General features: G+C 40.2%; 1 protein-coding gene across 2 annotated transcripts in view; it reads right to left on the reverse strand.

The window, feature by feature from the left end:
* Positions 1–12162, reverse strand: part of LOC139685933 (gastrula zinc finger protein XlCGF57.1-like) — a 28802-nt gene extending 16640 nt beyond the window's left edge. For both annotated transcript variants that reach the window (XM_071583069.1, XM_071583070.1), the window contains exons 1-4: positions 11918–12162; positions 7341–7589; positions 4650–4772; positions 1111–1233 (exon numbers count right to left, since the gene is read on the reverse strand). In XM_071583069.1, coding sequence (XP_071439170.1) covers positions 1111–1233; positions 4650–4772; positions 7341–7493 — 399 coding nt within the window. In that variant the 5' untranslated portion in view covers positions 7494–7589; positions 11918–12162. The remainder of the gene's footprint in view (positions 1–1110; positions 1234–4649; positions 4773–7340; positions 7590–11917) is intronic.
* Between the last annotated feature and the right edge of the window lie 519 nt (positions 12163–12681).

Genomic DNA, 12681 nt, shown 5'->3' on the forward strand with positions numbered 1-12681 from the left:
GGTCTGAGTCCGCATCCGCCCCCGGGAAGCTGTGGGAATTTATCACACTGTTCCTAAACCTGTGTCTAACCAGGATATAATCTAGCTGATATCTTCCTGAGTCACCTGGCATTTTCCATGTATACCTGCGTCTTTTGTGGTGTCTAAACCAAGTGTTGGTGATGACTAACCCCTGTCTCCTGCAGAACTCAACTGCTTTCTCCCCGCGGTCATTCCTCGTGCCTAAACCGTAGTCGCCCACCTCATCACCATCTCTTCCTTCGCCTACCGTCGCATTCCAATCCCCCATCACTATCAAATGTTTCCCTGCAGGAACACACGCGATCATGTCCTCTAACTGATCGTATATCCTATCGACCTCTTCTTCCTTATGGTTGCTCGGTGGCATGTATACCTGAATAATAACTAAGTTCGTCGGTTCTGCTTTTATCTCCACTAGTAGTATTCTATCCGTTACCTGCTCTATGTTGACTACGCTTCTTCCTACCTCTTCATTTAATACTATGGCAACCCCTCGTTGGCTCTCGTCCCCACCGCTGTATATTATTCTATACTTATCACTCCAGTAATCCCCGCTATCTTTCCATCTCACCTCGCATAGACCTAAAATATCTATATTTCCCCTTTCCATCTCTCGCTTAACATTCTCCAATTTCCCTGTCCTCATCATTGTCCTAACATTCCACGTTCCTATTCTAACTAATTTTGTCTTCTTCTCCTGCGTCTTCTGTCCTGCTGCTGCTGGTTTTCCCCTGCAAGGGTTTCGTGGGATGACGACCGCGGAAGCCTTGCCTCCCCCGCTGCCGGGCACGACACACGGCCGATTGGGCCGAGCCCCGTGGTTGCCAGGACTCAAAATATCTCTATTGTCCATCATATTTTTCTAGGGAATGATAATTGAGGTGGTTTCCCGTTGCCTTCCTCATTATCAAGTTTATATCTAAATTAATATGTACATATTTATATGTATATGAAAAACCGTAAACACTACGCTTTGTGTAATCTGTGAAAAATGTGTGAAAATGTCATTTAGCAAATACCTCGGGATGCGAAAGTGGTTAATATGACCACAGGAATCAGTTTAATCAGATTTTCTGGCATAAGGCCTACCTCTTTCCGGTCCGGTTCCTCTTCAACCGGCTCCTTCTTTGGAACAACTTGTCCGTTCACAGAGAAGAAGTCATCGGTTATCACTTCCCCTTCGTTGGCACCCTTCTCTTGTTCCACGGTCACCTGCGAATAAATTAATCTCTCATTAAATGCATCAAAACAAGGATGGCACTGGTATTACTGCAATCGCTCTGGGAATACACAAGGTTTAATTTTTTCAAATAATTATTACAGAGAAATACCAGATATGTACGGTTAAAATTAACTCCACACATTAATTGATACTGATCCAAAAGTTGCTGTAGATTGAGGTAACATTAAAATGGAAAATTATTCAGGAAGAACTGAACATGTCAAAAGTGTCAGCATGCTTGTTCCCAAGACTTAAAGACTCTTTTTAAGAATCAAAAATGTTGAAAACTGCAATAGTGACTCACAACAAAAGCAATACCTAGTCTATGCAATAATGCGCAAACTGGCTGCAATGACCCGGACTAGTTGCTTGAGACCCAATCAGCCGTTTCTGCTTTGTGGATTGTTGAGCTGTGCTTTGGTATGCCAATTTTGTTTAATTTCTGTTGTCATTGTTTGTCCCTGTTTGTCATTGAAAATAGATATTGACAAAAACACGAAGCAATGAATCAACATCAAGTTTTTTGGTTGAAGTGCAGTGATAGTTACGAGGGCGGTTCAATAAGTTCCCGTGTTTGACTACAAAGGGCATTCCTGAGGGAAGTTTATGTTATCATCATGTGCTGCCATCTATCAAACGACGGTGAAACAAATTTCGGACTGATTTAAATAGGTTTGTTTGGATTTGGCAGACATTCGAGTGTAAGACGTGTTTTTTGTGATTTTCGCTTGAAGATGGAAAAAGAGAGCAGTTCGGTGATTCACTTTTTGTTTTTTTTTTGGGTGGGAAGAAATGCGAGGAGATGAAAGCAAAGTTGGATGCTGTTGGATGGGGACACTTTGCGCCATCTATGACCACAGTTAGATATTGGTTCAACGAATTTAAACGTGGGCGGACATCTGTTTTTGATGAGGAGCGACCAGGACGCCAAACGGCAGACGTCGTTATACCGAGGAAAATATTCAAAAATTCCACGCCATGATTCTCGCCGATCGACAAATGAAATTGTGCAAAGTAGCAGAGGCCGTGGGAGGTGTGTCGACCGGAATGACAATTTATATTTTATTACATGATAAGTTGGCAAAATGAAAAAATTGTCGGCCTGACGGGTGCCGCAATTGCTCATGGTGGGCAACAAGCTGATCCAGAGTTGTCGCCGCCAAACTGCATTAACTACATTATGCATTGTTGCCACACCCACTGTACAGGGTCGCACCCAAAAGTGGTAGGACTGATTTTTTACAAGAATTTTATTGACGATATACTTACATCGACTTAATAATCTTCAAAGTATGCTCCTTGAGCTGCTACACACTTAGTATAACGTTGCTCCTATTCCCCGTACGCCCGCTGGAAATTTTCTTAGGGGATGCCGTTGATGACCCTTGTCGAAGCCTCTTGAACGACCTTTATCGAGTCAAAACGTCGTCCCTTGAGCTGTCTTTTCATCAGAGGGAAGAAGAAGAAGTCCAGTGGTGCCAGATCGGAAGAATAGGGCGGGTGCGGCAACGTGGCAATGCCGTATTTGGCCAGAAGCTGTCTGATGACAAGCGCGCCATGGCTTGAATTTTCGGCACCATCTTGGCGCAAACCTTGCGCATGGCCAAATCCTGTGAAATAATGCGTTGGATGCAGACAGACCCAACTGGTCTGCAATTTCTTCACTGGTTAAGCGTCGGTCTGTGTTCAGCAGTGTCCTCACTCTGTCCACATTCGTGTCGGTTCTTGCCGTCGACGGCCGTCTGGAGCCATGGTGGTCTTCAACGAGCTTCCTACCCTCTTTAAACAACTTGTGCCACTCAAATACTGTGGAACGGCTTAAGGCAGTGTCCCCATAAGCCTGCTTGATCATATCGAGGGTCTCAGTTGCCGTCTTCCTGAGTTTCGCACAAAACTTCACGGGATAACGTTGCTCTAAATTCAGATTCATTTTGTTTTTCGACGCGGACAAAAAACTTGCTTCACTAAAAACGGTGTCCTCACTCAATAACAGCCCGCAGGGGACCAAGGTTGGTGTCGGTCTGTTGCTAAGAGGCCCCTCCACCGCTCCCGCCAGAGAAAATCAGTCCTACCACTTTTGGGTGCGACCCTGTATTCACCCGATCTGGCTCCCTGTGACTTTTCCTTATTCCTTAACATGAAGAAATGGCTCGCGGGAAAAAAATTCAGCTCAAAGAGGAAGTTAATGCTGAGACAGAGGCGTTTTTGGAGATTTCGACAAATCCTATTTTTTGGAAGGGTTAGAAAAATGGCCGGAACATTGGGAGAAGTGTATCTTTCTAATAAGGGGACTATGTTGATGAATAAAAAAAATGTTTTTGAAAAAAATGGTTTCTTCATTTCTAACACGGGTACTTATTGAACCACCCTCGTACTTAAGATTCACCGTTACAGTCCAGAGACAAAAGAATAGTGCAAACAGTGGATTGCAAAAGGTTAAACCTGCTAAGGAAGAGGCTGGAGATGAGGGCTCTAACCAGATATGGCTCTAAAGATGACAAGTTCAGTTCATTTGCAACCATCTTTATACTTTATCGATGACCAAAGTTCAGCAATTGTTGAACACAAGCTGCATTGTCGTCGGTTTTGCTGGTTGACGGCCGCCCAGAGCATTGTTTGTCTTGTGAACCTCTTCCCAGGACCTCCCAAAAGATTCCATTTTTTCATGACACAGTCAACATGCAGAGGTTTACAATAACTGATGTATGCATAAAGTAGCAGGGGTCGTGGGGGATGTGTCGACCGGAACGGCAATTAATATTTTATTACATGATAAGTTGGCAAAATGAGAAAATTGTCGGCCTGATGGGTGCCGGGATTGCTCACGGTGGATAACAAGCTAATCCCCGAGTTGTCACTGCCAAACTGCATAAATTACGGTATGAATTGCAACCACACACCCCCCGTATTCTCCCGATCTGGCTGCCTGTGACTTTTTCTTATTCCCTAACATGAAGAAATGGCTCGCGGGAATTAAAATTCAGCTCAAACGAGGAAGTTATCGCCGAGAGACAGAGTCGTATTTTGGAGGGAGTTCGACAAATCCTATTTTTTGGAAGGGTTAGAAAAACAATAACTGATGTCCTGCTGCTTCTACAGCTTGGAGAGCACTGAGACCAGTTTCGCGGCAAAGCTCAGCGTACCCTGCATCTACTCATAGTGGTCCGATCTCACTCCGACCAATGGGAGCGTTGTGGGAAATTCATTTGCATTACTTTTGGAATGCACCCTGAATGACTACATTTGAAACACGGATTCGCCACTACCCACCAGAATTAAAACAACAGCTCCGAAGAAGTCATAGACAGTTTTACTGGTGAGAATTATCATGGAGTTTATGCTTTGGAATGCGAAAGTGATTAATATGACCACAGCAATCAGTCAAATGTTCCGGTATGAGGCCTACCTCTTTCCGGTCCGGTTCATCTTCAACCGGCTCCTTCTTCGGAACAACTCGTCCGTTCGCAGAGAAGAAGTCATCGGTTATCATTTCGCCTTCGTTGGCACCCTCCTCTTGTTCCACGGTCACCTGCGAATAAATTACATCTCTCATTAACTGCATTCGAAGCAAGGATGGCAATGGTATTACTGCAATCACTCTGGGAATACACAATGTTAACTGTTTTCAAATAATTATTACAGAGAAATAACCAAGATGACGATGAATTTATATATCGGAGAAGCAGTCATCAAGTTGGCTTCTTGACTCGGCGGGAGAAAGGTCTCGCAAATTATTCGTACTCCTACATACAATTTTCATTTACAAGATACACAAATGGAATTGCAATGAATTTGCAAATTTTTTGGATACAATACACTCAATATTTAGAGTAATTATATGATATACTCTGCAGATTCAGGTGAGTTGTAGTTGAGGTTCGTCACTATGATATTAACAAATTTGCACTTTCCCACGGATGTAACCTGCCTCCATCCCTTCCCGCTTCATCCTTCTTTATTCTTCCCACTGCCAGGGCACCAGCTATCTGCCACCGTCCTCTCTTAATAATGACCACAAGTGATCATCTTCCCCACCCCCTTCCTCTCTTTGCCTCTCCATTTCTTTAGTTTCTCTGATTCTTTGGGTTTTCCATATTTCCTCTCTTAGTCCCCGCCAACCTTACCTTCTTATTCCTTCCCCCACCTTCCTCAAACGGAACTATTAATAGGATGTATTATGCAATTTGAATCTTCTCTTGCACCCGAAGATGCATCGATGAACTGAAATTCTTTGCACATTACAAATAAATCTGTGGAAAAGTACAAAATTTGATTTTCAAGGAAATATTTAATCCACTACTTCTTTCGAAAGTCTTAAATTTTCCAACAAAGAACAAATTCAAACGTAGAAATTGCGATTGACATCATGACTATCATTACCAATAAGAAATAAAAGGGATTTTAAATTACATACTTAACAATTTCATTGAATTTCTCAAAGTATTTGGTTCAAAATTTAACAAAACAATTTTTGAATTCCTTCATGTTGACACGATAAAACAAAAGAGAAGAGGCATACATGTATGATGGCAAAAAATTCCAAATGTTAATAATAATAATTGCATTAAATGATACGCCGGGCAGCCCGTTTTGTAATAAATTCCTGCGGTAAAACACAAAGCGTCATCGAAATGCTCATGGATTTGGGGTGGGAATCATTGGCAGAGAGACGATTCAATGCAAGATTGAAATTATTAAATAAATTCAGATCCGCATGTTTCAGCACCGAGGTCTCGCAAATTATTCGTACTCCTACATACATTGGTCGCTTGGATCATGCATATAAAATTCGGGAAATAGATGCCAGAACTAGCCGACTCAAGGACTCCTTCCCACGGACAATACGGGATAGCAACTGCAGGGTTATAGATAGCAAAAATTCCACTTGCCACCCTCAGCGTCTAAACAATAATTAGTTGTATTTAAATGCATGCTCGTCTGCTAACCTTATGTGTTTTGTTATAATAACCCATTCTTCCCGAATGACCTCATTCGTGTTCTGTTCATCTGTTTTTAAGTTTCCCTTCCAACCCTCGTCCCTCTCCGCGGGGGGACATTCCTGCTACCTGCAACGTTGGGTCGCATTCCCTGCCTTTTACAGACTCTTTGGGGGGTAGAGTGTTTCGTGGTGCATTTTCATGTGGTAGTGATGTTTCAATTTCTTGCTTGTTGTGTCCTGGCTTCCGTGTTGTAGGATGGCTTTCGTACTGCATCACGGGGTGCAGTTTTAAGTTGTTTTGCGGTATATGTGTTTGCATGAGTATTGGATGAAGGGATTTTTGCATGAGGGCGTGCAAAATTTTTGCGTGAGGGCTGTGGGTGTAATTTTCCGTGTTGTTTTTTTGCATGTGGTATTTTTCCTTTTTACGGTTGGTGACCTAACACCCCCCGCCACACACCCTTGCGGCGGCTTGCGGGGTATTGTGTAGATGTAGATGTAGAAAGGTATGATGCTGGTATTAAAAAGGTGATTTCAAGGATGCAAAAAGTGATTGATCGTCAAAGCGATTCTGCGGAAAAATAGCTAAATGCTCAACCTTTCTATACGATGTACGCAAAGTTGAGAGAATTAATTTGATTTTTCATTATAAATAGAAATAGGAGACCTTACTTTTTGGATCACGGTCGTATATGTGAGTGGGGGAAAGTCCTTCAAAGTCCGGAGAGAACATCGTAGCTGGATGGAGGAGGGGAATTCCCCATTCAGGGGTGTGTCCTATGGAGCCATGCCAAACTCCTAGGGCCGTGGAGGAAACGGGTGAAGTTGGGGGTTTTCCCCCACAGTCATTGACTGGGCTTGTGGTATCAATGCCGTGGGACTCATCCCCAATGAGAAATCTCCCCTACATCCAGCTACGATGTTCCCTCCAGACTTTGAAAGACTTAGCACCTGGTTAACTAGTTTTCAGTTCCTGAACTCGGAGTGATAACTGTTTAAGTAACAATTTCAGAGAGTAAAAACCTCCGCCTTGACCGGGATTCAAACCCAGGTCCCTCAATATCCAGTCGAGTGCTTTAGCCAGTTAAACTATCAAGGCATCCTCTTAAAAACTCTGTTTTAAGAGGATGCCTTGAGTCACAGACAAGAGTCACATACCGTAAACCGCCCAGTAACATCCGTCTCCATGGTACGCACACCGGATGACGGTGACATATCTTCTGGGAATTTCAATCGGCTGGCTACGCCGCCCTCTGGATAGTCTCCTCCTGGCATGGCCGTGGTATTTGGCAAACCATTAACGGCATCCATGTCTCCCAGCTGTGTCCTCTGCTACCGCACACCATCGGGCTTGACCAGTACTGTTTGCACACAATTTCCAACAGGATCTCACGTCTTCGTGGCGGCCTTAGTCAGAGAATAAAAGTCAAATGCACATATATAGTTAACTATTTAACACCTATCTTTGTTCCAACAGCTATCCAATGTCTAATTACTCAAGCTTACTGTATTTCAATGTCCTACTCAACTTTCTACGAGTGTTGTTACAAAAGTAAGGTGACACTTTAAATTTTGTGGGTAAAATACATTCATTCCAGTTATGATTTTTTTTTATTGCGTTGGTATACATGTCTCAAACAGTTCTTCATAGTTTCAACAATGTAGTATATTCAGTTTGTTATTGACAGATACAAATGCTAGGGTTTTCCTTAAAAGAATAGCTTTAAATTTGGTGTTCCAATTGAAATTTAAATAAGACCATAAACATTTCTTGATTTTTGTGCTTAAAATTAAGAATTTTTAGCCGTTACTTGTAACCTGCTTAGTGCGGTGGGCCGATATATCGGCTCTTGTGTAGGCTATTGTTTAAATCGCTGTAACTTATAGTTTTTTCTTTAATAATTTATGGTTTTTGTGCTAGCGATAGTTTGAATTCCATAGAATTACATAATTCATTTTTTATTAGCAATTTTAAATGCTTTTCAAAAAGTATATTTCGTTCAGTTTTGTAAATGTCGGGAAGCTCAGCTAATTGTTTGCTCGTATTTTGTGTCTGAGTGGTCTTTCCACTATGAAAAGCCACTGAAAGGCTACTAATTAATCTGTTTTCATCTGTAATCTCTTGAATGTGTTATGGTGTGGTGGTGTTGATATATAACTGCTTATTCAGACTTTGTTGATATGATGGAAATGAGAGCACTGCTTTGTAATCATTTTGGTTTCTCTTGCCATCCATCCTATCTAATCATTTGCACCCTGTGTATTGGATTACATTGTCAGCAGTTCTCTGTGAGTTAGAACTTGGTTTTGTTCTGCCTTTAGATTGTAAGCACATTGCCGCAGTCTCAAGGAAAGGGGAAAAGTGCCAATTTTTAACACAGGTGAGATCAGCCTTTTCAACAAAATCGAACTATGCAGAGGCTTACAAAAAAATTTGCAATTCACTGGTTTTTCATTATTTATTTATAATTTTTTCTACATGTCTTTTGGATACTTTCTTATATTTAAATATGGTAGTTTTATTGAAAAATATTTTTGAAAAAATTAGTGTTGTGTCTAAAAATCGAAATATTATTGCTAAAAAAATATTCTTCAAATGTACGATACTGTAATAATTACATTTATTTTTCAGGTGATGTAAATGTATAACATCATTATTAACTACAATATCTCATTTTAAAATAAAAAAACTGCATATGGATATCTAAACAAATAATTTTATAATGTTTTTTTTCCCTAAGGTGATACATTTTCTTAAATTACCCTTCGCACTTCTCACTCGTACCCCTGGAATCCCCATTGCACTAAGAGGGTTAGCCTTAAATCCACAGTTGCCCAATGCACAAGGCTGATCCCATAAGTACCCAGCCTGATCTAGAGATGGCACTGTATTAGAAAGTACGCAATCTATAAAGCATATGTTCCAAGTTTGAAAACCCCGCGTTGTTTAGTATTTGTTTGGCCGCCATCAATAGCGAACGCTTTCAAGTGAATTTGTGAAAATGCAATGAGAAAATTGGTCTTCGTTACATGTGATACAATACTTTTATTTGAAATACCTCAGCCCACAACCAACATAAAAGCTGAACTGGATTCTACACTGGAAGTGAGTCTGCTCCTTTGTTTACAACACTAAAATATTGGATAGCAGAGTTTACGAACGAGGCCATACGAGCTGTCAAGACAAGCATCGCATTGTCTGATTTTACAAATTCCCTGCCCGCTCTCATTCCTATGCCCAGTTCTTCCCATAATGCCCACTCGCACCTGAGCAATCTGAGACATGAACAGATTGCCAACATGTATATACATATATATAAACCATAACCATAAACACAGTAATCAATCCGAAGGTTGGTTTGGTTGGTGATGGTTGAGCTCACCCAGTACTAAGCCTTATATGGCAAGTGAAATTCACACATCAGGGTATTAAGGGGGACCAGTTCCTTAATACACTATGCCGGGTATGGTTTCCCATATCTGGTACCCGAAAAATCACTTAGCTTGGGTGGAGCTGCGTGTGTCCAGAGTGCCTTGCCCGGGAATCGAACCCCTCCGGTCAGTACTCCAACGCTATACCCCCTGGACTACCGCGACCCACCATATATATATATATATACATTTCCACTTCCACCATATATATATATATATATATATATATATATATATATATATATATATATATATATATATATATATACACACACACACATATATATAAAGACACACACACAATATATATATATATATATATACACACACACACACATATATATAAAGACACACACACAATATATATATATGTGGGTCACGGTAGTCCAGTGGGTAGAGCGTTGGACTGCTGACCGGAGGGTCCCGGGTTCGATTCCCGGGCAAGGCACTCCTGGGCACCTGCAGCTTCACCCAAGCTAAAGTGATTTTTCGGGTACCACATCTTCCTTGGAAACCATAACCGGCAAAGGGAAAGCAACTGGCCCCCCTTATAAATACCCTGATGTGTGAATTTCACACGCCGTATAGAGCTTAGTACTGGGTGAACTATACAAGGAGAAGGGAGTTGATAAGAATCAGTCAAGGTACTGAAAATTTAACAAAGATATGAGATGCAATCAATTTTACTCACGCTTAGTAACAATCTGAGAAGTGCTAATGTTTAAGATAAGTCTCTGCTGTCCTTATCTCCTTTTAAATTCCTGTTTTCTGCAATGTAGTCAATAGTGATTCCCCAGTTCACACTATTAAGTGCCTTTTCGTAATATATAAACCTGGTGAAGAAATCCCTGATTGTGTTCTTACATAATTTCAATATCTCTCTAGTGTATATGTAGTGCCCTGATTACTGCAATGGCATCACAGGTCTATCTATTTCCTTCCTGAATACAAAATGACCGGCTTCCAAGCATTAATTATTTGCCCTGATCTCTCCATTATCCTATTTTTGATGATCTTTAGAATAACTTTGGCTTACGAATACGAAATATCTCAAACTTCTAATTGCTCTGTACAGTCCTCACACCAATAATGCACAATTAAATCTAATACAGCTTAAGAATTAACAGGAAAAGATATACTGACATTTATTTGAAGTATTTTTCTATTTCGATTCGATTTTTTTTCGGAACGTGAAATTTTCGGGCACGATAAATTTCACGACGAACAATATGCGCAACAAGTTTTAATCGGGAACATAATTATGCTGATTTTTCCAGTCAAGCGTAATACACCGATCACACAGCAGAAAATTTCTAGAGGACCAAAAATAATGAGACATTTCTGTCTCCAATATAATTCTATAAACCATGATACTCTAACTACACTTGTCACTATTGTCTAAATACCTTAATCATTCTGAAAGGCACGTTTCATATAATTAAGATCGCACAAATTTAAACAAACCGATAAAAACGTTCTTCGTGCAAATGACATCGCAAAACAACCATCTACCAACAATACGATCATTTAAATATTGTAATGGCAGCCACTAAATCACAATTAAACTAAATCTCATTTATTATTCTGTATAATGTGGTTTTCGCAACACCATTGGGGAAACGTAATTGTTTTATATCACAATTTAACTAGAAAAACGTAAGCATTAAGTATTATGGGTGAAAAACAGCTAGCTGATAACTATTCACGGTTCGTTTGTTCTATATTTAAAATATTATACCGATGACATTTAAATCTCATCATATCCACTTTCCTGATTTCAGTCACGATAAGTTGTAGTAAGTAAGACGAGCATTTAAATATTGTATCTGTATGTATGCGACTCTTGCATACCTTACAATACTATTCATCGACCAATCATAAGATGTTAATATGATAACTTGTGAGGGCTGATGACCCAACACCCGTTGTAGCTAAACATTTATTCTGCCTAATGGTGAAATTATAACACATTAATACCATCAAAGTTGAGATTAAACCAAACGAAATTCATTCTAACTATGTCGTCATGTTCCACCCTCGATTAAAGTTAACAACATAACTTCTGCTACATGAAATTTGGTTTGGCGAACATTTTTACTACTAGATATAGACGTAATTCTGGTTTGTAGATTTCCGCGACGTTATCAGCAGAATTTCGATTCTTCACGGCGTATGTTGACAGCGGTTTCGCTGGAATACCAGCTTAATTGCTGTCGATACTGTCAACGTACACAGCGAAGACCCGGAAATGAGAGAAAAATACTTTATTGCTATGTAATCAAACAAAAAAATGCAGAACTTACTTTTAAACTGCCTACAACTTCTATGGTTTTGTGAACTGATGAATTCTTCGCCACATGTACCGTATCAAATGTCCACCACAACAATAACAACCTGCAACGCTAACAATTTTGCAAGGGAATTCCCTTCAAAATTAGTAAACCGGTTAACCAACGACGTATTTGTCAATATTTTCGCGCACTTCAACCTATTATGTTGAGTAAGAACTCAAACTTCGGTGAAAACAACCAAGACGAACACAAACATATACGAGTGATATTTCGCTTAGGACATGTTTTGGCGACGAATTGACTTGTTTGGAAAAGAGTAGGGAAATGCGCATCAGCTAGGCGGGAAGCGAAAAGCGTAGGTTGAGAATTAGCGACAAGTTTCCCAACTTATTAATATCAACGGTATACGGAATATCTATCTGGATGCATTAATTCCCTGGTATTTACCATCAAAGTGCTATTACAGTGTACTTATCTATGGGTGTCAACGCAGTGATTCGTTAGAATCAATCATTTCTCATTAAATCTTTCCCGAAAACATAGATTCAACATTTACTGTTGGTTGTTGACATTTGTTTGTAGGCTAACTGTATTTAATTTTTAAATGCCAATGTTGTGTTTTGAATTTCATTTGAAGTTTGTATACATTAGTATCGGGTATTCAATAATCTTGATTACTCTTAAACTTACATATAGTACATATCGCAAGTAAGGACACGATCTATTTTGGCGATATTTCTCAGCGAAATGTATGAAAATCTCGATAATGAAGTATG

Source organism: Hetaerina americana, unplaced genomic scaffold (genome assembly GCF_022747635.1).
Source record: "Hetaerina americana unplaced genomic scaffold, ioHetAmer1.1.p SCAF_121, whole genome shotgun sequence".
Taxonomy (NCBI): Eukaryota; Metazoa; Arthropoda; class Insecta; order Odonata; family Calopterygidae; genus Hetaerina; species Hetaerina americana.